The sequence below is a fragment of the Galeopterus variegatus genome, unplaced genomic scaffold (assembly GCF_000696425.1).
Source record: "Galeopterus variegatus unplaced genomic scaffold, G_variegatus-3.0.2 Scaffold225, whole genome shotgun sequence".
Taxonomy (NCBI): Eukaryota; Metazoa; Chordata; class Mammalia; order Dermoptera; family Cynocephalidae; genus Galeopterus; species Galeopterus variegatus.
Genome location: NW_007726336.1, coordinates 339,729 through 365,598, shown reverse-complemented (window position 1 = coordinate 365,598; position 25,870 = coordinate 339,729). Strand labels below are relative to the sequence as shown.

General features: G+C 40.2%; 1 protein-coding gene across 1 annotated transcript in view; it reads right to left on the bottom strand.

The window, feature by feature from the left end:
• The window catches only part of AUH (AU RNA binding protein/enoyl-CoA hydratase), a 171,315-nt gene that overhangs the window by 4,884 nt on the left and 140,561 nt on the right, over positions 1-25,870 (bottom strand). Inside the window, exons 8-10 of the mRNA XM_008566156.1 lie at positions 6,398-6,585; positions 3,733-3,783; positions 1,223-1,270 (exon numbers count right to left, since the gene is read on the bottom strand). Of these exons, the coding sequence (XP_008564378.1) occupies positions 1,223-1,270; positions 3,733-3,783; positions 6,398-6,585 (287 nt within the window). The remainder of the gene's footprint in view (positions 1-1,222; positions 1,271-3,732; positions 3,784-6,397; positions 6,586-25,870) is intronic.

The following is a 25,870-nucleotide window of genomic DNA, read 5'->3' as shown; positions in this document are numbered from 1 at the left end:
ATGGGTTAGGAAGTGTTCCTTCTGTTTCTGTATTCTGGTAGAGATTGTAGAGAACTGGTGTCATTCCATCTTCAAATGTTTTGTTAAATTCACCAGTTAAACCATATGTGCCTGGTGCTTTATGTTTTGGAAGAATATTAATCCCTGACTCAATTTCTTTGATAAACATAGACTATTCAGGTTATCTATTTCTCCTTATGTGAGTTTTGATAGATGCTATCTTTCAAGGAATTGGTCCATTTCATCCAGGTTATCAAATCTATGGGCATAGAGTTGTTCACAACATTCTTTTGCTATACTTTTAGTGTCCACAGCCTCTCTTACATTTCTGATATTAGTACTTTTTATTCCTTTCTCTTTTTTTCCTTGCTTAGCCTGGCAAAGTGTATCAATTTACAGATCTTTACCGAGAAAGAGCTTTGGTTTTGTTGATTTTTTTCTATTGTTTTCCTATTTTCAATTTCATTTAGTTGATTTCTGCTCTAGCATTACTTCTTTTCTTCTGTTTACTTTTAATTTAATTTGCTCTTCTTCGTCTACTTTCCTAATAAGGTGAAAGCTTATTATTGATTTTAGATCTTTCTTCTTTTTAATATATGCATCCAATGATATAAACTTCTATGCATTGCTTTCAATACAACCCACAAATTTTGAGAAGTTGTATCTTCATTTTTACTTAGTTCAAAATATTTTTTTAATTCTTCTTGAGACCTAAAATAAGGTTTCAGGAAAAAAGAGAAAAGCATTTTGTTCCTCTATAGAAAGACCTACTAATTTGCATATTAAAAAAACCTATAATTTCCTTAGTAAATTATCAGTAGGCTGGAGAGAAGGCTGAGAACTTCAAGAAAAGCCAGTGAGTCTCAAACACCGATACTACATGGTGGGCACAGGTTCATGCCACCCTCCTGCCACCTCTCGTCCACACCCACAAAAGACAACATAAGCCTAGAGACAGCTGCAGCATGAACAGTACTAACTTAGCTATTCTAACAGCTTTCTGAATTATGTAGACAAGAGTCATTCATCTGTGGGGCAGAATCAGTCATAAGAGCTGGTAACAGTCAAATAGCAGAAACAACTAATTTCAACCCATTTGTACGATTTTGGAACGAGCACTGGAATCTTATTCAGTGATACATATAATTCATTTGAATTACACAGAAGGTAAACATAATTTACAGGGGTATATTCTCATTAAATTTGTGATTATATTACATACCTGAGCATAACAAGCTTCTTCTATGGCTAACCCTGTTACTAAATCGACCTGAGGATGAAAACATAATTCATTTCAGCAGAAATAACATTTTAAAGTATGGTACATTCAATACAAATTCAAATTGAATAACACTATCCCCAAAGAATAGAATCTTTGATTCTGTACAATGGATCAGAAGTATTACCCGGATGAGATCTGGAACCAAGCTTCCTGGCTCAAATCCTGACTCCACCACTTGGAATCTGTGTCACCCTGGGAAAGTTACTTAACCTCCCTGTGCTTCAGAGAGGCATATCTGTATTTTTAATTTCAAATTAGAATTTGAAGCAAGGGGCTAATCGTAGCACTCACCATGCAGAGGCACCATGAGGACTGAGGGACTTCGAGGTGAAGCCTACCTTGTTTCAATGCACTTTGCTCTACTGTGCTGCCCAGATACCACACTCTTATAAACTGAAGGCTACAAATTGACAACCCTGCACTGAACAAATCTATGGTTGCCATTTTTTCAACAGTATGTGTGCTCACTTTGTGTCCTATGACACATAATTCTCGTAATGCTTCAGACTTTTTCACTATTATTATTCTGTTATGGTGATCTGTGATCAGTAATACTGACATTAGTATTATAACTCCTTTGGAGCTCTATGAACCGCGCCCACGTGAGACGGCAAACTTTATCACAAGTGCTGTGTGTATTCTCACTGCTCCACTGCCTAGCAGTCCCCACCTCACTCTCTCTCCTTGGGACTCCCTGTTTCCTGAGACACAACAATATTGAAATTAGGCCCGTTAATAATCCTGTAATGGCTTCTACACGTACAAGGGAAAGGAAGACTACATGTCTCTCGTTTTAAATCAAGAGCTAGAAATGATGAAGTTTAGTAAGAAAAGCATGTCAAAAACCAAATTTGAAAGAAGCTGATTCCAACCCTCACAGGTGACTTTCAGGGGTTCAAGACTTTGGTGGAGGAAGTAACTGGAAGCGTGGAAATAGCGAGCAAACTAGCATTAGAAGTGGAGGCTGAAGATGCGACTGCATTACTACAATCTCATGATAAGACTTTAACGGATGCGGTGCTCCTTCTTATGAATGAGCAAAGAAAGTGGTTTCTTGAGATGGAATCTACTCCTGGTGAAGATGCTGTGAACACTGTTGAAATGACAACAAAGGATTTAGATATTACCAAAAGTTAGTTAACAAAGCAGTGGCAGGGTTTGAGAGGACTGACTCAAATTTTGAAACAATTTCCTCTGTCGGTAAAAGGCTATCAAACAGCACTGCATGCTACAGGAAAATCTTTCATGAAATGAAGAGTCGATCAACGAGGCAAACTTCACTGTTGTCTTGTTTTGAGAAATTAGCACAGCCATCCCAACCTTCAGCAAACTTCAGTCAGCAGCCATCAATATCAAGGCAAGACCTTCCATCAGCAAAAAAATCACAACTCAATGAAGGCTCAGATGATTGTTAGCATTTTTCGGCAGTAAGGTATTTTTTAATTGAATATGTACATTGTTTTTTTACACATAATGCTACTGCACACTTAATAGTGTAAACATAACTTTTACATGCATTGGGAAGCCAAAACATTTGTGTGACTCACTTTATTGTGAAAAGCACTTTACTGAGGTTGTCTGGAACAGAACATGCAGTTTCTCTGAGGTAAGCCTGTACATATACTCATATATAAAGAGCCTGTCATACAGTAAGAGCTATATAATGTGTTTGCTATTAGTACTGTTCCTATTATCTAACTAAATAAACCAATCAAATACTTGACAAATTTATAAAACTGCATTTATTGCTAACAAATTCAATCTCTCTTTACTGCTATAAAGCCCAGAAATATATAGTGCCTCCTGGTCTGCAAGGAGGAAGCAGCTTTCTTCAAAATTCTCATAATTTAACCAAATACAACGGCTGTAATTAAAAGTTCAAAGTTAATGGGAGGCTGTACCGCCTCCTTCTTTGCTCCCTGCCCTGGACCAGGGACTCCACTACTTTGAAGTCACTCCCTGGGGCAGGCCCAGGGTGCCCTACAGATTCCACTTGTTTTTGTGTCTCCCTGCAGAAAGCACACTGTGAAGTCAAATGTGGAGACACTTAGCCTCAGCTTTGAGCTAGGAAGTACTCCTTGGAAAGTTCTTTATAATATGACACTGATGCTAGGAATACACAGAATGCCCTTTACTTTTGGTTTTCTATGCATACTAGCCAATAAATCTGTCTACTAACTCAAAGGCAAAAATAACAAGCATGTCCTAAGCTGCAGGGCACTGATGACATTCCTGAATTTTGTGAGTATGATACTGAATCATCAATAATCTTAAAAAGAATGAAATCGGTGATGGAGCTAAAAGGAACCTCAACAGCTTTCAGTAACAGCGGCATTCAAACACCTATATTTTAGAACATTAAAAAACAATGTGGAAGGCTAAACATAGCTCATTTTAATTAAATCTCCACTATCCATTCCAACAACGAACTCGAGCATTAAGAAACTTACCTCCATCCCCTGATTAATTGCTAATTTTGCCACTCTCATTGCAACAGGTCCCTAAAATTCAAATTAAAAAACAGATTTTAGTTCACATGTATGCAAATTACATTGTACTTCTTGGTAAAATGCAGAAATTCCCATTGCTGGACCCGTGGCATAGCCAACAGTGGCTGTGAGATACTAGATGAAAAATTTCTTTGCGGAGCCTTGCAGAGTCTCAGTTAAACAGCAGTGGCAGCGACCTTACTGCATCGGCAAGTTACTCAGATGCCACAGTACGCTGGAATGTGGCCAACGCCAGGCCCTCACAGAGCAGCAGGAGGTGCACCTCCAGGAGAGGGCCGGCCATTCTTCAGCAACTGTCCCTAAGAAGCTAAGTAGGGGAAGAAAACGAGGTCACGTCTTTGGCTCACTCTCACGCTGATGAGGGGTGGGGACAGGAGCTTAGGCTGGAGACGAGGCAGCTGCTACTGCTCTGATTAAGATGGGGTGCGGGTATCATCTGTTTCAGACACTGGATTTCCCTCTGCTTCATTAGCATTGATACCCAACTGCATGACAGTGGATTAATAAAGATGTGTCCTCTGGGCAGTGCTCCCACACCACAAACAAAGTCTAAAGAATTCTTTCAGGATGTATAAAGGGTCACAGAGGGAAGAACTGGGTCTTCTCTGTGAGAAGGAAAACATTACTTTTGCTTTGTGGAAGCCAAACTTGTACCAAACCGTCCCACAGAAAACCACAATCCCCAGGTGGAATACAGTTATTTGATCATGTTTGAAAATCTTAAAATATTTTTTATGGGTAACAAATGGGAATTCAATGGAGTATTTTTAATTCAATGGTCTTTTCAATTAAAACACAGGTAGGCTCTAAATAACAGGCAGAACAAAGGAGAAACAGATGAACGTATGAAAATGCCATTTTTTAGCTAGGGGTTTCTATTATTAACTTCGGCCCATCTAAAATCTAAATTCAATGGTCTTTTCAATTAAAACACAGGTAGGCTCTAAATAACAGGCAGAACAAAGGAGAAACAGATGAATGTATGAAAATGCCATTTTTTAGCTAGGGGTTTCTATTATTAACTTCGGCCCATCTAAAATCTCTTCCTAAGTCACATGCTTAAACATCTTTTCCATACGCCAGTTTTCCAAGGCTACAGAACTTAGACGAGCACCTTAGTTATAATTCTTCCAAAAGTGATCTGCATGTATTGCACACACTAGGACCACTTTTTTCTGGATTGTCAATCCATATTTTTAAATAGTGTGCTCCTCTAAATGAGAGCCTTTTCCATTTTCATCACCAACTGACCCAGACCAGGTGCTTGTCAACCTCCCAGATGCCTGAGTCCATTTGTGAAAATGCAGGTGTGGACTCGGTGGGCCCAGGACACTGCATGTCTAACGTGCTCCCAGGAGATGCTCAGGCTACCGGTCCACAGGCCACATTTGGGATGGCAAGGTTCAGAAAACCATGGTAAAAACAGGAAAAATTATTTATTTATTTATATATTTTTTGGTGGTTGGCCAGCACAGGGATCTGACTCTTCTTCTTTACAAGTTTCTTTTTTCTCAGAGAAATAAAAGTAACATACATATTTTAAAAATCATCTGGAAATACTAATTTTACAGAAGATTTCTAATTATGGAAGAATAATCGTTTGGAAACAAAGTAACAAATTGTAAAATTAATGATTATTCCACTCAAACGTCACTGGCAACTTGTGCACATAGTTTCACAGTCACACATTTCGTGAAGTTGTTCAACATCTCCTCATACATTAGTTTGACCTGGAGAAAAGTTAATTTCAAAATTAATGCTCTCAGAGTAGTGTTCTCCACATGAAAGGTGGTAAGAGCATGGACAGGGGTGGTGACGCAGGCTGGCTGACCACATGGTGGAATGTAGCCCCATGTCACATTGTCGGCGGGAGGGAGCAGACAGGAGGGGATGCTGCACTCTCTCCAGCAGGGTCCCCTGTGGACACTGAGGACGTTCTGTGCACTGAGGATGAGGGAGAGACATCAAGTCAGATGCTAAGGGGCCATGCAGCCCCCGCGAGAAGCCCTATAGCAGGGAACTGAACACTCTTTGTGAGGAAGTACACTGTGCACAAGGGAGTGTGACAACAATGTCTACGTCACCATGAAAATGAACACACACAATAAGATGAATAACTGCTGCTTCTTAAGCAGGTTATCTCACATGAAGTCACTGCAACAAAAGCCCACTCTGGCAAAACAGACGATGTGGTCTCTTACTTAGCAGAGAACAGTGTATTTCAACGTGTTTCTACTTGGGGGTGGTCCAGGGTAACAGCCCACCCACCACTCCTTCCCTCCAGGGACATGGCTTAGGTTAGACTGCTCAGTTGGGGAAGGAATTAAAACATTTCCTAGGAAGTTGTGCCACACATGACTAACACTATTCAAGTGATATATTATCCAAGTGTGGCTAGAGTACGACCCTCAGATTGTCTTCAACTCTTAGTTTTAGTTCTCAAGGATCTTCATGTCAATCTAATATAACACTTCTAGTTTTACAGCGACCATGCACCCATTTACTTAGAAAGCTAACCAACGACATCTCAGGTATGCAAGATAATTGTTGTTTCAGTCAACAAAGTGATCTAAATGAGAGAAAAGGGAACTCTAATTAGAGATACCTGAGGTAAGAACTCTCTTGCTAGGTCCAGAGCCTTTCTGTAGGCAGCATCCCCGTCTTTGTTCTGTTCTAGAACATGGCTGATCAAGCCCACTGCCTTGGCTTCTTGGCCATCGAGCACACGTGCTGAGAAGATGAGCTCCTTGGCCAGGGATATCCCAATGGCACGTGGCAATCGCTGCGTCCCCCCTGATGGGTGAGAGAGAGAGAAGGCAGGCAATGCATTGATGTCTTTTCATTTTAATGCTTCTTTTATTACAAAAATAAGCCAGAGCAAGAAGTTGATATCTCAATGTTAGTAACTGCAAAATTACTTCAAACCAAAATCTAATTTCTTAATTCATGCATAAAATTAATAACACCAAGAAAGCACTTGAGAATCTTACATCATTCTTAAGTGATTTGGGCACTGAATATTACCCACCACATGGCTGATGTATCCCTGAATCCCACCCACAACTGTCGCCGTGTCAGTAACCACACTATGAACAGCAGTGGACAAGCAATAACGTCATTTAAGTCCAGTGACCAGACATGCAGAGTTCTATCAGGCTTGGCATTTTCCTTTCAGCTTAGATAAAACTTAACAAATTCTGAGAAATTCAACTCATATACTTTTCAGGAATCCTTTATGGTGAATAAATTATAAACTAATTTTAATTTAATAAAAATAAAAAGACAATTATTCATAAAAGTCGACTTTGTCCTGGTAGTGCTTCTTTTCTCAGTGCAAGTCCTAATAGTCTCTACTAGTCCTCCTCTTTGAAAGACACTCTCTCACACACAAACACGCCCTCCTTCCAGCTGTTGGGGAAAACCCACTCAGTGTGGAGTCAGAAGCCATGCATTTTAATCAAAACCACTCTGAGATACCTTCTCACTCAAGTTAGGATGGCTAATATCCAAAAGACTTAGAATGGCAAATGTTGGCGAGGATGCAGAGAAAAGGGAACCCTCCTACACTGTTGGTGGGACTGCAAAGCGGTGCAGCCTTTATGGAAAATGGTGTGGAGGTTCCTCAAACAATTACAGATAGATCTACCATATGACCCAGCTATTCCACTGCTGGGAATATACCCAGAGGAATGGAAATCATCATGTCAAAGGGATACCTGTACTCCCACGTTTATTGCAGCGCTATTTACAACAGCCAAGAGTTGGAACCAGCCCACATGTCCATCATCAGATGAGTAGATAAGGAAAATGTGGTATATCTACACAATGGAATACTACTGTGCTAACAAATAAAATAAAATTTTTCCATTCGCAGCAACACAAATATACTTAGAGAAAATTATATTAAGTGAAAAAGCCAGGAACAGAAAGAGAAATACTGTTTGTTCTCACTTATTTGTGGAAGCTAATAAAAATAAATAAATATACAAACAAATAAATAGGGCGAGGGGGAAGAAGACACAACAATCACAACAATCCCTAGAACTTATTAAGACAAGTGAACAGATATGATGTTGATGGGGTGGGGGGAGGGGGGAGGAATTGGTAAAGGGACATGAAAATCACCTACATTATATATTGATAGATTAAAATTTTTTAAAAAGGAATACATTTTTTAAAATTTAGATTAAATTAAAAAAAAAAAAAATAGAAGCCATGCATTTCATTTTCACTTTGCCACTTACTACCTGGAGACTTCGGGAGATGACTAACTCTTCAACTCCAAGGGAATACAGTGGCTTATTAGCATGATTTAGGGTAAACCTAGCACAGAGCCGTTTTGTAGCAAAAGATACCCCTTTTGTTGAAGACTGCTTAACTCATTAGATCCACCTATCTATGCACTACAATATCTTCTATTGATGAGGCCAGGATCTCATTAAATAGAAAGTTGGACAAAAGCAGGCAATACAGGTCTAATTTCAATTTCTATCAATTAGAATATGAAAACAGATGCAACATTAGGGGCCGTCTAAATCTTACCCTTCAAATGGCTGCCAAACTGCTCAGCGCACTTGTGGCCAGGAGGCAGCGGAGGAGCTGACTGCCCAGTTTTGGAGGAAAAAAGCATTCTGACAGTCCACTGTGCACACAGCTCACTGGGTTTCATCTGACCCACAAAGTTTCAAGGTTTTATTTCTACATCAGTTACCAACATGTAAAAACTGGACAGGTGATAATATCCAGCAACCTATCTCTACCTGGAAGTCAGCTGCAGCTGCACCACTCAGATGCAGTGCTCTCCAGTTTGCCACAGTCTCCACCACACTCTATTACTTTAATACTTCAGACTGAGAAGTTTTGCTTTCCTTTCAGAGGAAAGCAAAATCTTTTTTTATTCACATCTCTATGAGAAGTGGAAAAAATACAAAGACTGTAAGTTTCAAGAAGGCATATTTCCCTTCAGCAATGAAATATTCCAACATGTTTAACAGAATATGCCTGAGTTGAAAGAACAGAACTTAAGATGCTACTGTTAAACAAAACATATTAAGAATCATGACTAGTATTTAGAAAATACGCATAATTGTAAACAATGATGTTGCTCAGTGTAGAAAAGACAGGTGTGAGAACGTAGGGGACAAGCTGCATGAAAAAGACAAGTCATAGAACACAAATATAAGTAATATAACCCAGATATAACTGTATGCACTCATGGAGCTGTTGAAAATGTGGATGAGACTGAAGATCTTAATGGATATAGTATTCACGATAAGCACAACATTAGAAAATGATTCTTTAGTGTGTTCTGTGAAAAGTTTAATGTAGAGTGGTCAAAATGAACAAACGTGACCCTCGTTTAAAACAAAAACGTTGGGGCCGGCCCGGTGGTGCAATGGAGAGTGCGCCGCTTGGGAGTGTGGCGGCGCTCCTGCTGAGGGTTCGGATCCCATGTGGAGACCAGTTCCCGCTCACTGGCTGAGCGCGGTGCGGGCGCAACACCGAGGGTTGCGATCCCGTTACCAGTCAGTAAAAAAGACAAAAAGGAAAAAACAAAAACAAAACAAAAAAAAACGTTGGGAATTCCGGTCAAGATAGTGGAATAGACAGTCCCCAGCATCACTCTGTCCCACAAATCAATGAATTTACAACTATAAAAATGTAACAACAGCCAAAAAAAAAAACGTTGGGAATTCCGGTCAAGATAGTGGAATAGACAATCCCCAGCATCACTCTGTCCCACAAATCAATGAATTTACAACTATAAAAATGTAACAACAGCCAAGCTGGGGCCAGTGGAGCTCAGGGGAAGAGGAGTAGAGACCTATAGAGCTCATGAAGGCGGGAGAAGCCACGATGAGAGAAAGAAAAAGCTGCTTGGGGTGTTTCAGGCCATGGCCGCTTTAATGCTGGAACTGCAGAGTGCATGAAGCAGGAGCCGCAGCTGTGCCCTTTGGGTGGAGTTGCTTGGAGGCGGCAGGGGAGAAGAGGGCCCCCAGGACAGCAGAACCACTAATAGGGTTCCCGTGGACCCACGCAGGAGCGAGAATTCAGAACAGCTGAAAAAGGGGAGCCATTCAGAGGCCGGTAAGTCATCACAAAGTACCAGTGCAGGGCCTGTCCCATGGGAAGTGTTTGGAGCACAGGCAGTAGGGGAGACAGGCCCACTGGGGAAACACTGGGGAACAGCAAGGACAGGTGATCTGCACCCCAGTCAGCACAGGACCACTCCGAGGAGACTGGTCAGGAATGCAGAATTGCATGGAGTGCAGTTTGATGAAAAGATTCAGGCCCAGATCAGAGTTTCTACACAAACCGGGTGCACCAGGTCTCTGGAGAGCTGAAGTACCTATAAGGTCAACCATTAAATCCTGAGCTGCACAAAAAGTCTTCCCTAGGGAAACAACAGCAAAGCAGCAATTTAGCTCAACACAGCTCAAGGAGAGCCGAAGTACCTATAAGGTCAACCATTAAATCCTGAGCTGCACAAAAAGTCTTCCCTAGGGAAACAACAGCAAAGCAGCAATTTAGCTCAACACAGCTCAAGTACTGGTTCCCCCATCTTAGAAGTAAGCAAAGGACAAAAAATTAGTTCCAGCCCAGGCACACCACTGGTGCCTTGGGGCCCGCCAGGGGACCTGAGGTATGGAGCCAGGGACTGGACCCCCCACTCACAACCAGGCACACTGCCTGTGCCAATGAGCATGCCAAAAAAATCACCTCCATGTGGGTGGCCCACCACAGCCACCACGGTAACCACAGCTGCCAAAAAAGTGGCTAGATGTCACAACCACCGCATAGATGGTTTGTCAGCCACTAAAGTGCACTGACACAAGGACAGTCACCAGCAGAGATCAAAGAAAAGAACAGGATGTCTCTCTCTCCACAAAGAGCATTCCAGAGTGACAGAAGCATCTGCTCTATGATAATATTGGGGGACCTGAACACACCTTTCAGTATTGGACAGATTATCTAGGCAACAAATCAAAAGAGTAACCACTAATCTTTCAGAGGGAGAGAAGAAATCTAGGGTAATCAGTGGTGGTGGCAGGGAGGGAGAGTCGGATAGGGAGAGATTGGACAAGGACATAAAGAATAAGTATGATTTGTAACAATATACATACTAGTAATATTTATTTGATCAACATATGTCAACATCGAATCCCAAAAACATGTATAATCAATTATGATTCAAAAATAAATAAATTTAAAAAAATAAAAAGAACTTTTAACATAAAAAATAAAAAATAAAAATAAAATAAAATAAAAATGTTGCATTTTTTATTCAACTGAAACATTTTGCTAGTCCATGAAGCTTATGCCCTTTCATCATGTCCTTCCACTTACTGTATCATTCTCCAGGAATGAGGATTTTGCAAAAATTTAACAAAGTACTGGTAGCATAGGTTGTAACTAACATTATAAAACAGATCCACTTCCTTGAGCAGAATGGCACACAGCACCCTGCTCTGCTCCAAGAACTGGATGCTCAACCCAAGAGTCTGCTGGAGGCTAAAGAGAGCTTTCGTATCCATTGAAAAGAACACATTATAAAATCCAAGGGAAAACCCTCAACTTGGTTTACTGTGTAACACTGTAGCCAAGACTTATCCTATCTGGGTGACATCACAAGGTACTCTAGGTATCTATGTAAGTGCAATCACTTGTATTTGTCTTTTTGTGACTAGCTAATTTCACTTAACATATCTTCAAGGCTCATCCATGTTGTAGCACGTGTCAGAAATTCATTCCTTTTTAAGGCTGAATAACATCCCACTGCACATACACACCTACCACACTTTGCTTATCCACTCATTTATCAAAGGACACTTGAGTTGCTTCCACCTTTTGGCCATTGTGAATAATGCTGTTATGAATATGGACATACAAACATCTCAAGATCTTGCTTTCAGTTCTTTGGGGCATATACCCAGAAGTGGATTGCTGGATTGTATAGTAATTCTAGTTTAGTTTTTTGAGAAATCTCCATACTGTTTTCCATAGAGGTCAAGCCATTTTATATTCCCACAGATAACAAGAGTTCCAATTCCTCCACATCCTCACCAACATGTGTTATTTTCTGTTTTATTATTATTACTATTATTTATATAATAATATAAATACTCATCCTAATGGGTGTGAAGTGGTATCTCACTGTGAATAGTGATGTTGAGCATCTTTTCCCTAATGACTAGTGATGCTGAACAACTTTTCATGTGCTTACTGGCCAGCCACGTATCTTCTTTGGAGAAATGTCTATTCCAATTTCTTTACTTATATTTTATTTGTGTTGTTTTGAGTTTTTCTCTTTGTTGAGCTATAGGAGTTCTTTACATATTCTAGATATTATGAGACATATGATTTGCAAATATATCCCCCATATTCCATGGTTTGCTCTTTCACTCTGCTGGTAATGTCTGATGCACAGAAGTTTTCAATTTTGATGAAATCCAATTTTCCTATTTTTATCTTGTTCCCTATGCTTTTTCTGTCATATCTAAGAGATTACTGTCAAATCCCACATTGCAAAGGCTTTCTCTATGTTTTCTTCTAAGTCTTACAGTTTTAGGTCTTACGATAAGGTCTTTAATCCATTTTGTGTTAATTTTTGTACATGGCTCCCTATGCTTTTTCTGTCATATCTAAGAGATTACTGTCAAATCCCACATTGCAAAGGCTTTCTCTATGTTTTCTTCTAAGACTTACAGTTTTAGGTCTTACGATAAGGTCTTTAATCCATTTTGTGTTAATTTTTGTACATGGTGTAAAGTATTCTCAACATCATTTTTTGAAAGGGACATTCTTAAACAGTTATTAAACAAATACATGTTTGATTCACTCATTCCTACTAAAACGTTCCTTTCAAAAACTTGTTTGGTAAGAAATTATCTGGCCCACTTTCCTATGCTCCAATCTCTTTGCAGAAATCAAAGATTAATGTCCTGAGTTATATTTTTACATCTGTGGAACTGAAGGTAACTGCCCCTACCAACCCCCAGGTATACACAATTGGTGATTCTAAACTTTATAAAAATTGTACAATCTGTTCAGTTTGCCTTTCTCAATTAAAATCGTGAGCAAAAAAAGAGCTTCATAAATGGAAGCTGCAATGTAACACAACACAAAAAACTGAATGTGGTTGATATGGAACCTCGGATTTTACAAATATCTCAGGATTACCCTAAAGAGAAAAACTTTTTATACCAACATTGTGCTCCAGTTTGGAAGTACTTGTATTTATGAACAGCTACTTCCTATTATGAAATTAAATGAAACTCAGTACTCCCGCTGGTGAAGGGAGTCAAGGCCCACTATGGTACTGCTTCTCAGTCCAAAGACAGGACATGCCATGGAGACCTTGGTGTGGACAGGAAGGCATTAGTTCCAAATGCAAAGAGGTGGATGAGAAAAAATTTATTTCAACTCATCTTTTCTTAATTCTGAACATTAAACTCCAATATTAATGTACAGTTAGGTAAAACTGAAGACATGCCCTGTGTCTGTCAGTTGATTTTCATATAGCAGGCTTGTTTCACTGGATCACATAACCTGCTTAGTTCACACAGGCATTTGAGTTCAGAATCCCTAAAGTGCCATTTCTAGATACAGTCTTGACAATTGGTAAAATTAAACAGTGGGACTAAAAACAGAATTGTCCCACTGGAACTAAAGTTGTTCCAGTTTGACAGCAGACCTAACGCATTCAAGATCACAGAGCACTACAAGACTCTACTGAAACTCACACCCAATAGCTTTCAATGTGGAATCCTGACTCCTCGTCAGGCCCTGCCCTGAGGCTTCCTGGGCTGTGGTCATATACTCAGGGATCACAGCATCACCAAGTAGCACACTCCCAGGACACTCCTGCAGATACTCCACAGTACTGCTGAATACAAGGAGAAATGTGAACCTGAGCCAAGAACTTATAGGTAGCTCACAAGCCTTCAGCTAAAAAATAAGGACCTCATGGTGACCAGTTAATAACGACATATCATATACTTCAACATTGCTAAAAGAATAGATTTTTAATGCTCTCACCACACACACACAAAATGTTGGTGAAGTGATATGTGAATTAGTTAATAACGACATATCATATACTTCAACATTGCTAAAAAAATAGATTTTTAATGCTCTCACCACACACACACAAAATGTTGGTGAAGTGATATGTGAATTAGCTTGACTGAATCTTTCTACAATGTATACACAGATCAAAACATCACATTGTACCCAATAAATACATACAACTATTATCTGCCAATTAAAAATAAAAACAAAAAATCAAGTTCCTCAAACCTTCCTGGGGTAGTGAGTTTACAGCACGTTTTTCTTCCACAAAGTAACTGTTCCTGAATCGCTGTACTGCCTACCAGACAAAGGCCTTCTGGGGCATCGCATCAATCTGCACGAGGGTTTGTCCAGATTAGCAAGCAGAGCCTTGAGTTCCAAAGTGCATTACTACATTATGAAGAAATGAAGCATCCTAGCCACTAAGCCTCCCCTTTCTGATGTGCAAACGCTTAGAAAACACCAGAAGACTTCTAAGGCCTTTTGCCTTGGCCCTGTCAACATGGGGATTCTGATTCAGTGGGTCTGAAGTGGGACCTGAATGGGTGACCTCATGTCATGGAGACTTGCTGAGGAATGTAAGGGCAGTGATGTGTAGACCTGCCACAGTGTAGACTATCTAGTTCCAGTTTGTTCTCTAAGCCTCATTCTCTATCCACCTATTGATTCCAAGAGCATTACAATGAATTTCCTTTTCATTCAGGGAAGCCAGGGTCAGTTTCTATTGCTTGCTCTCTAAACACATGAATGATACAATAACATAACTAGGAGTTCTCTCTCTCCCTTTCTCTCTCAAAAACTGTTAAACAAAGCTGAATGCGAATTTATGTTTTACTTTTTGCAAATCAAATCCATTTGTTCAATAAATAACTTATTGGTAAAGCAACCAAACATGTGCCGGGCACTGTCCTAGGTGCTGAACACACCGCAGTGCACAAGATAAACCATGCCTGATCTTATGAGACTTACCATCGGACAGGCGAAGAGAGGGTGAAAAAAGGCAATGAGCGAGCACATGCACAAGACTAGGGAGATTAGAGAGACTGTGAGGAGTGGCACGGGGAGAATTCAGACTGGGGAAGTTTCTGAGACAGTACACTAGTGGTCAGGGAAGGCGGCTGGACAAAGGTGAGGCCAACGTCTGCATGACAACCAGGCAGCCACATGAACAGCGCAACCCCCAGTGATGATCTCAGCTGGTGCAAAAGCTGAGCTCATCAAGGTAAGCTCATCAAAAGGTGAGGCTGAAGCTTGGCATGTTCAAGAGGAAGGTGGCAAAAAGGTGAAAAAGGTGACTCACAGGAAAGGATGCAAGGGAGTAGCAGGAAACACTTCAACAGGCAGGGTAAAAGTCTATACTTTAAACAAAGTGATGCAAAGACACTGGAGGTTTCTGAGCAATAACTGACACACTTTGATTTTCATGTTAAAAAGAGCCTCTGACTGGGCCGGTTAGCTCAGTTGATTAGAATGTGGAGGGTGCTGATAACACCAAGGTCCCGGGTTCGATCCTTGTATCAGCCAGCTGCCAACAAACGTTAAAAAGAGCCTCTGACTGGGCCGGTTAGCTCAGTTGATTAGAATGGGGAGGGTGCTGATAACACCAAGGTCCCGGGTTCGATCCTTGTATCAGCCAGCTGCCAACAAAACTAACAAACTAAACGGATAGATAGATCCTTGGGGTGGGGGGCTGGCCAGTTAGCTCAGTTGGTAAGAAAGAGCATGGTGCTGATAACACTGAGGTCCAGAGTTCAATCCCTGTACTGGCCAGCTGCCAACAAAAATATATAAATAAATAAATCGGTTTTTTTTAAGTCTGGGAGAGAACAGATGACTAGGGCAAGATCAAAGCAGGGTGCCCAGCAGAAGAGGCTACTGCTGTTGCTCAAGTGTTACATGGTGGAAGCCCGGACTAAGGCAGGACAGTGCCTTAGGGAGAGAGATGTGGAGGGACCTGGGGTAAGTGTTGTCTGAAATTGCTAGTGAAACAGATGCGGGGAGAAAAAAAATGTAATGCCTAGATTTTTGGCTTTAGTGTGTGAGTGTACCATTTTTGACACTAGGAAGAGTGGAGGAGAAGGTGTGCTCTGGCCATGGTAAGTATGAGATGCCTTTTGCACACATATGAGTAAGTGTAGCAGTCCAGTGTGACTGGATATAGAGTCTAACGTTTATTAATGACCAGCATCATACAGATGGCATTCAAACCAGGGGCCAGGATAACATCACTTATTGAGACTATTTAAAAAGAAAGGAGAACAGCCAGCAAGACCCTAAGAAGTGCTCACTGAGGCAGGAGAGAGGTGGGAGAAACGTGGAGGACAGTGCTGCTCAGCTACAGCCAGCCACCTTTTATACGCCTTTCCCTGCCACCACTCACCCCAGCTTTCTTCCAAGTTAAGTATGAAGGGGTCTTCCAGGGAAGATTTTTTTAACTGAAATAAAGACACCCAGGAATAAACAGATCTTCTCCAGGATGCTGTCATGTCCACATGACACTTGGAGGTATGGTAGCCACCTTGTGATCATAATGGAAGCCAGCAAGTCTTCCAATTGAAATGGCACAGCAAAAAGAAGTCATTACATTGCTGAACTTGCCAATCCTGAAGATGCTTTACTTTTTGACTTCTTGTACTATTGCGGGTATTTTCTCATTGTTTACGCCACCTAAAATAGGCTCTCCTGTTATCTGCACCCAAGAATGTCTGAAGTATAGACAGCTTAAGAAGAGAGATCTGAACACACATTTTAGAAAGTGGAAAAGCAAACACACTAGGGAAGTATAGTAGGATTGCTGGCAAAATTAATCACACACTTGAGATATATGGTCAAGAGATGAGTTAGCATGATTTTTTTTTCCCAAACAATTTCTATTTGGGGTGGGGGGTTGGGAGGTCAGGCACAGAGTAAGCGGATAAAGCTAGAACTTCACCAGCAAGTGCAAAAACAGAAGGGGAGGTAAGTAATAGCAATAGTTGACATCTATTGAGCAGATACTATGTAACAATACTACATAAACTTTCCTAAGCACTTCATGAGTATTAACTCACTTAATCCTTATAATTCCCTCATGAGGTTGGTAGAAAAGGTCATTTGTAAGGAAGTGATTATCATAAAGGACCATGAAATCTATGCAGGATGAGAAGGAAAGAGAAGAGAGGAGGGAGATGACTGAGAGCAAGAGTGAAAGTGCCCAGGGACTTCATGATCTGTTGCTTTCCCTCCCATGGATTTGTCACCCCTTTTCCCCTGGGTGATGGAGCCACCAAAGATTACTCAAAGCCCATCTCTTCTGAGCAGTGAGAAGCCCCAGAAAGGGCTTAATCTTCCAGAACCCTTAAGATAGAGGTATTCCTTCCATTTGGGAAATTAAGCACGAATTGGGGTTCTCTTCCTGCATTTATTCTCAAGCCCAGGAAGTTACAGGAAGAGACACAGGTGGGGTTATAGTTTTAACAATGTAGGCTGGCAACACTCAGTAAAAACAGCCAGATGACATTCCATAAGGCAATTTAGTGATCCACCAACAAAAGCTTGATCTAGCAAACATTCCTTCTCCCTCCAGCAGCTTCCCAGTATCTTTACATATCATTCAGTAACTTGTCTGTCTTTGAACCAGCAGCCCTGCTGTGTTACAACTCTTTATCTTACAACAGAGACTATATAGCCTGGGGAAAATTTCCTGTTTTTTGTAAGGTCAATATTTGAAACTGCAAGGCTTTGAAAAATCAGGCCCTGTGAAGCACATTTGCTTTATGCATACTCTACAATGATCCAATGAGGTCTAAGGAGGAACAGAAGGTTAGGACACTGCTGGGTGAGAGGCAGGAAATGCGGGTTCAGAATGGAGCAGCTGTGGATGATGTTCATGTCATGGGGTACAGGGCTATAATGGGAAGGAGGAAGAGACCCTGTAGGTGCAATCACAGATTGCTGCATTGCAGTTCTGTGGACAGTGAGACAATGCACAGAAAGTGCTTTTTACAATGCTTCTCAGCCTTTGGCCAACGTCTAGTGCAGAAAGAGCTTATCACAGTTTCTGGAATAAATTTTCTGTATTTTAAAACACACTGAATAGCAAATATTTGAATACTGAAACCTATTATTCTAAATGGAAAAAATAATAATGTATTCTTAGTTCATCCAAATGCTCCAACCAATTTCCCCAAATATCAGTAAAATAGCAGAGGGAAAAAAAACACCCTTAAGTTGTTATGTAATAATCTACCACAATTTCTGCATAATATTTAGTATTTTAAGCACCAATTACCTAATTAACACTGTGAATTCATTAGGGACGTGTGGGTGCAGAAAACAAATCTATGAATTATGTTTCCTTCCATGTAGCTTTAAACAATGTAACAAAAATAAACAATAAGCTATATTAAAGGTAAACAATGAATGCCAAAAATGCTTAGCAAAACGACGTGTGGGTGCAGAAAACAAATCTATGAATTATGTTTCCTTCCATGTAGCTTTAAGCAATGTAACTAAAATAAACAATAAGCTATATTAAAGGTAAACAATGAATGCCAAAAATGCTTAGCAAAACGAATGAAGAATCTGAAAACTGTTCCCTTATCACATGAAAAGTCTGGTGATGAGCGGAAGGAGGGAGAGCCATTAGGCCCGCTGCCTCTGATGAGGGGTACAGGTCAGTGGCAGGTGCTGGGCAGGCCAGCAAAACCGTAAATACCCAAGCTTCATTCATGCCCAGATTGAATGCTCTCTCTGGATTCTCTTTGAATCATTCAAGATTCTGGAGGTGGATGGCTTGAAGAATTGTCTGAAGCCTCAGAAGAAATGACAGGATGAAAACACCCAAAATGGTTATCTATCTTTCTCTTGCTTGTGATCTGTCAAATAGAAAAATGAGTTTGTAGTTGTAGTTTTTAAATGGTTGATTCTTTTATGTACTAATTTTCAAAATCACAGGGTAGTTCTCCAGCATCTTCCAGAGGCAAGCCAAGGGTTTTTAATCTTTGAAAATCATCATTAATGTATAGATCTTAACCTGTTTGATGTATGACAATATCCCACAGTTATCATCTTTACTGGTGCTCAAACTACTCCATCTTTGGTCAATGGGAACTTACTCAGATTGGCTCTGGCGTCCTTCTGACGTAACCCAAATAGTCTTGATAACTTCTTGTCATCTGGTATCAAAAAACGTCCCAAGCTCATCTTGCACATTTCCTCCCCAGATCTTGGTTCTTGTTAGTGGAGCTGCGTTTTTAAACGTAACATTTCTGCTTATTTCATGTCCAAGTTTATTCACAATATGCATGATTTCACATGCATTTCTGAACATTCTTTTAAAGATTTTGCACTGCATTTCACAGCTCCTCTTTTCCAACAAATGATGAGCACCCAGGATGAGCGCTAACAAATGAGCACTGGGAACCAGTTTCTTGGACGTCTAGGTGATGCAACCAAACTTCAAACTTTTCACTCTCCACTTTACTAAATCCAGCCTCTTTAATTTTAACTTTATTGCTTTGATTTAATGACTTCCTTGAAAACTTGGAAGTCAACAACAAAACTTTGGGATCAGTTTTCTTAAGGCTGCACAAAGATCACAAATGACCACTCTATAAAGTCAGAATCCAGGTTCCCTCTGTGTTTCTCCCTTGCTATCTTCAGACTGCATCTTCTATCCTCCAGGTTTATCTCATGGTCCAAAAAGGCTGTTGAAGCCTTGAGGTCATGTCTGCAAACCAAGCAGCAGGAAGAAAGAAAAGGGGAATGGCAAGAGGGTGCTCCGTTTTGGGAGCCATTGATTAAGTACTGGCCAACAACGTCTGCTTGCATATCACTGGCTGGAACTGGGTCACCTGTAGTTGCAGGAGAAATGTAGTTTCCTTGCTGAGTGTTTTGCCATAGCATAGAGAATAAAGCTGAAACCCTAATTACTAAGACAAAGCGAAAATAGGTATGTAATCAGCAGTCACTACCACAAGTGGAAAAACTCATAGTCTCCTGAGATTACACGATTTAAAGTTATTTTGTAGTAGAAAACTCTATCAGCAGAGGCTTAAGCACAGCAAACCATTCTCCAGAGAAGGCAAGAAATAAAATTGTTGGTGATCTGGTGATCTCCCCCACCGTCTGTATCCTCTGCTCCATCTTGGAAGCCAAAGGACCCGTGAACGCCAGGGGCAGATGCTGGGCAGCAATCTGAGACTACCAGCTCTTCTCCTCCCAGACTAAAGTCCTAAACTCAAAGTACAAATTAACACCAAATACATTTATGTGTATTAAGATAATTTAAAACAAACTATATTTGGCATTTCATAACCAAATATAATGTAATGCATAAACAACTGAACATAATTTATGTTTCACCAAATACATTTATGTGTATTAAGATAATTTAAAACAAACTTTATTTGGCATTTCATAACCAAATATAATGTAATGCATAAACAACTGAACATAATTTATGTTTCTGGATTCTAAGGTATGTTTCAGTAACAAAGGTAGAAAATGCCAAGTTCTGTTTGGTTTTGTTTCAGCCTGTATCTTTTCCCTTCTCTTGTGACTCCATGGAGAAAGCAGTCACACTAATGAAGGGGGACACAGAACAAGTAAGAGGACACTTCAAAAAGCCCATTGAAAAACAGAATTGAAATATAATATGAATTTTTCCACGAACTTTTTAAAGTACCCTTGTACTTCCAGTTGAGAGTTACGCAGAGACCGCATTAAAGGCATTTCTTGATATGATTAGAAGTGACCTCTGACTTCCAGAAGTAAATGTCACTTCTGAATTACTTATAAATCCCTTCTCAGACACAGACAGCCCCACTTAAGGTTCTTTTTTCTTTGAACCATGGGAAGAAGCCCTGCAGTCAAGTATGTGCCCACTACAGCTGACTCCTGCGGGGCTCATGTCATAGGACTTGGGCAGGAGCTTTCTCAACAGATCAGGCTCGGTTTATACAACGGACTTCCTCTTGCTTTTCAATGAAAGCATCAAGGTCAAAGAGTGAACTATGTGAACAAACACAGCGTGTTTACTGGTCTCATAACAGATGTATCACAATCACACAAAAACTACAAAAACACCCTTCAATTTGTGGCCATATTGAAAGCACTATAATACTTTCTACTCCCTGAGACTTTTAGCATGTTGTAAAGCAATGAAAATACACAGACACTCACAGAAAGACAGAAAGAGATAGTGACAGAGATAGAGATAAAGACAGAAGAATATGTGAGGGAAAAAAACCTAACTGGCTAAACCCCAGTAGAACTCACCTGAAAGATATGAGCGTTTGGGCTCTACACAGCTTGTGCTAAAGGAGCATTTAGCAAAGAACTTTAAAACTTTTAAGGACTGGGGCAGGGGAAGCCAGGCTGAATATCAAAAAAATTTTTTCTAGAACAAATTAAACAGGCTGGCAACAAATTAAAATCTTTGTGAGATAGCTTTCATCAATATTTATTACAGAAAGCTTTTCAACTATTATCCCATATACTGTTAGAGAAACAGATATATCAAATTTTTATTCATTAAAAATAAAATTAACTTATTTAAAAATGTTTACATACACTTTTTACAACAAATATTTGCTGAAGCATTTTTGTTGTATCTTTTTTTTTAACTTTTGAAAAATGTATTGTTATATACCAGATAAACACAAAATCTTACTTTTTAAAACTATTTTAAAGGCTGCCACGGTGTGCATCTGTCCATTTTGGGCCACTAGCATCCACCAACAGCACTGCAGCCACTCTGCCACTGTGAGCAGTCTTGGGGGCTGTGAACACAGGTACTTGCCCTGGTAGCTACAAGGGGTATATGGAGGCTACAAGGGGTACAAGGGGTACTGGGTTGTCCTTCCCAACCCAGTCTGGACAAGAGGTGGGCAAATGACTTCAGCTAGACCCACCAACTCTCTCCTGTGACTTGGATCTTGAATGGAGCAATAGAAGGAATGGTTAGGTTCATAAATTCAAGTGACGGCCTCCAGGTAAAGCTGTCTGGAGATGGAAATGGTCTGTGTTCGCACTAATACAAGTGTCAGTAGCCGCATGTGGCTGTGGAGCACTTTGAATGTAACTAAAGTTTTAATTTTAATTCATTTTAATTAATTTTAATAGCCACATGTGATTAGTGGCTACCATTCTGGATAGCACAAATCTAGGGTCTCCCACCATTTATTTTGGTTGCAACTATGGTTTCTGCTGCAAAACCAAAGAAACTTTGACACAACCTACAGTTGTATCCTGTCACTTTGACATGTCTAGTGTCTCAGTCAATCATGCAGCTGAGGTGAGAAGGTCTACACGACATCCCCACAGTTCATCTTTCAGCGTAAGGGGATGGTGCCTTGTACAGTGGGGGCAAAGAGCCAGCAGATGCCTAGTGATGGAGGTGTGTTCTGCAGACTAGCAAATTTTGTCACACAAAGATGACCTGAGGAGAAGGAAAACATCAGAAAGCTAATGATTACCTTACAATATAGCTTCCCGACAATCAAGAAAAGTAGTTATCAGCAAACCTGATCTAAACTGAGACCTTTCTAACACCTACAACATAAACCTACCCCAGGTTTGCCTGAAGTGAAACACGGTAATTGCCCAGAGAAATAAAACTTATAGAAATAAATAACCCAATGAACTCTTTGGTAGCAGCATGCATGTATCAGACAAATTACTGCTGTCACTGTAACAGAAACCTCCTGCCCATAGTAAAAACACTATACCATAATATGCCTCTACAACTATGTCTGTTTTATCTACATGTTGCATTTTTTATTTTAATCCCTAGTTATTTATATAGATAATATGCCATATATTATATATCATATAAATAATTGATTTAAAGTCATATTAGTATCTATAAGTATATCACAACAAGCATATGACTAGGCTGGATATTTCTTCCCTTTTGAGATTATTAGTTTTTGCAGTATGTATATAATATGTATTATGTATGTACTATGTATATAATTGTGGTGTCAAAACAATATGAATACCATAAATTGGCTTTAAAGAAAATTATTTTAATACAGTGATATTTGCTAAAAATACAATGTTTCATGTTTATCTCACTAGATAAATAATCTAACTACTGCAATGAACTGTCAAAAACCATGCAGTCTGTGCTTTATGAAGAAACAGTTTCATCACCTCTAATGATTAAATATTAAGGACTGTATTTATTGTGCATTGCAAATTACTCCAAAACGTAAGGGTTGAAAACAACCAGTATTTATTCTTTCATAGATTCTGTGGGTCAGGCATCCAAGGTGAGGCCTGGCTAGCTCTTGTGGCTCAGAGTCCCTCATGAAGCACTGCCCTCTGCTTCCAGGTTTCCTCTCCACCTCACCTCCCCTGCTGGCAGGACCTCTTTGTCCCATACCACATGAGACATGCCACAGTCTTTTAGCAACCTATCTGAGAGGTGACATCCCATCACTTCTGAGCCAACGTGTCCAGCCATCACTCCAGGGAAAGGAATACCAGGTGGCCTTGTTAGGACTGCCTACCACAAGGACAAAGCCTGATGAAGCAACACACACTGTAAAGAGCATCTCCTCTACCTGTCTTTTACCAAAAAGCAGTTGTTTCAAGGAATACCAGGTGGCCTTGTTAGGACTGCCTACCACAAGGACAAAGCCTGATTAAGCAACACACACTGTAAAGAGCATCTCCTCTACCTGTCTTTTACCAAAAAGCAGTTGTTTCCATAGAGAACATTCAGAGAGTAGAGTATTTTCCATAAGTTCAAAATCATTTCTCATTCTTTTAAAATCGAGGAGGAGAAGAAAAGAACATGAATAACCACTTATCTTTAAAAAATAATAAAAGATGGGCCGGCCTGGTGGCGCACTGGATAGTGCGCCGCTTGGGAAGCGCGGCGGCGCTCCCGCCAGGGTTCGGATCCCACATACAGACCAGTTCCCGCTCACTGGCTGAGCGAGGCTCGGGAGCAACGCCGAGGGTTGCGATCCCGTTGCCGGTCCCCGTCCGGTACGGGGGCGACACTGAGGGTTGCGATCCGTTGCCGGACACGGAAAAAGACAAAAAATAAATAAATAAATAAATAAATAAATAAATAATAAAAGAGAAAAAGTGGGGAGAGAATAACATGGAAGACATCCTCTTGGAAAGCTCACCAGTAAAGGAAGTAAAGGAAGCAATGTCCACACACCAACAGGTTTTCCTGCCTTTTTAAAATGTGCTGATTTAATTGTAACCATAAAAAAGTGGACACTGACTGTATTTCATAAAAACTGGACCTTGATGTTTCACTAAATGAGAGTTCTAATAAATGTCTTAAGATATAAGTGGAAAATCCTCAACACCCAGATGTTTTCTCTCTGCTATAGACACAAAGCATCTGGGTAAGTGCTTTTCACAGTTTATCAAGTGTTATCATATATACAGTAAAATATTAGTGGTAAAAGAAAGAATATGTAAAAATATTTAATACTACCTAAAAATGACCAAATAATGGAGTAGACATGAAGACGTAAATACTTTTGATTTTCCTCATGAAAAATAGGTCACAAGATGAAAATTTGAAGATTCTGGCACAGCAGCACCATTATTAATAGATTAATAACCACCATTTTTTTTTTGTTTGTCCTTTTTGAGACCGGCCGCACCACACTCAGCCAGTGAGCGCTGTGAGCGCACCGGTCATCCCTATATAGGATCCGAACCTGCGGCGGGAGCACTACTGCGCTCCCAGCGCCGCACTCTCCCGAGTGCGCCACGGGCTCGGCCCTAACCACCATTTATTGAGAACTTATTATGTACTATGTAATTTAATACATTATTTCTTATAATGTTTGCAAAAATCCTATGAGGCCACTACTGTTATTATTCTCATTTGACACATCAGTAAACTGAGAGAGAAAGTAGAGGTAAAGTAACCAACTAATCCATGTGCACTAACAAAGCACTGGTGGATTAGTCTGACTGGAAAAGGCTCGCCTGCTTTTCCTGAAGGCAAGCTTCCTCCCACCAGCAGGGCAAACCTCAGTGAGAATGAATCTGCATAAAAATACATCTGGATAACTGGAACAGAAGGAAAAATGAATTATTAGACATCTCATCAGGTATCAGAGGCAGTGACAATGGCAGAAAGCTTCAAAACAAAATCACACGGTGGTCAGCTCCCACTAGGCCAAGATGCACGGAGGTCCACACCTCCACTTCCCTTCCGCCTGGGTGCGCGTCCTCCTGTCCCTCGTCACTCTGCTCTCGGACACTGGCCCAGCCCTAACTTATCCTGTGGTTTTTAGGGCTAGTACTATAAGAGGAGGCCAGAGGCATCAGACACATGGAACTGGCCACAAGGCACAAAACCTTGCGGAGGTGTCCGGGCCAATATGTCATGTTCCCATCTGTACTTTCTGAGGTCTCCTAATGGAGACCAGCCCGTGTGGAGCAGCCTACTTATTATTTTTTTTAACTTTAAATAAAAAACAAATAGCAAAATGAGCAAATTAAAACAGGCATAAAATTTGTGACTAAAACTATAAGGTGTTAGTTAGCATTCTCCTCATTGGGAAAATCACCAACGTTGTGTAAAATGACAGTATATAAAAATTTTGTTACTTAGGGAACTAGTCAACAACTGTTTCATATTAAGAAAGTGGGATGAGCCATTCTTCAGAGCATAGCCAAGCAAGATAAAGCAACTCCAACTTAACTGGAAACAAATTGTTTTCATAAAATGTATCCAACATGTAGTTAGTTTCTCAAAACTCTAAGCCATATCTTAAGAAAAACAAAAGAAAACAAAAAATAAATAAATAACTTTCCCCTCCCCAAACAAAAACAAAAGCAAAGCATACCACAAAAAACCCCTAAAATCCTTATCTAAACCAGCAAGAAAACTACCCATGACATACAACAACATGAATATATTCACAAACACCCATTGCTTTTTCAGATTCAGCTGGCTAATTTATTTTTAAAAACCCTATATGTACTTGTAAAATGTTCACTGCATAGTATTAATAGACTATAAGTTAAAATATCATTG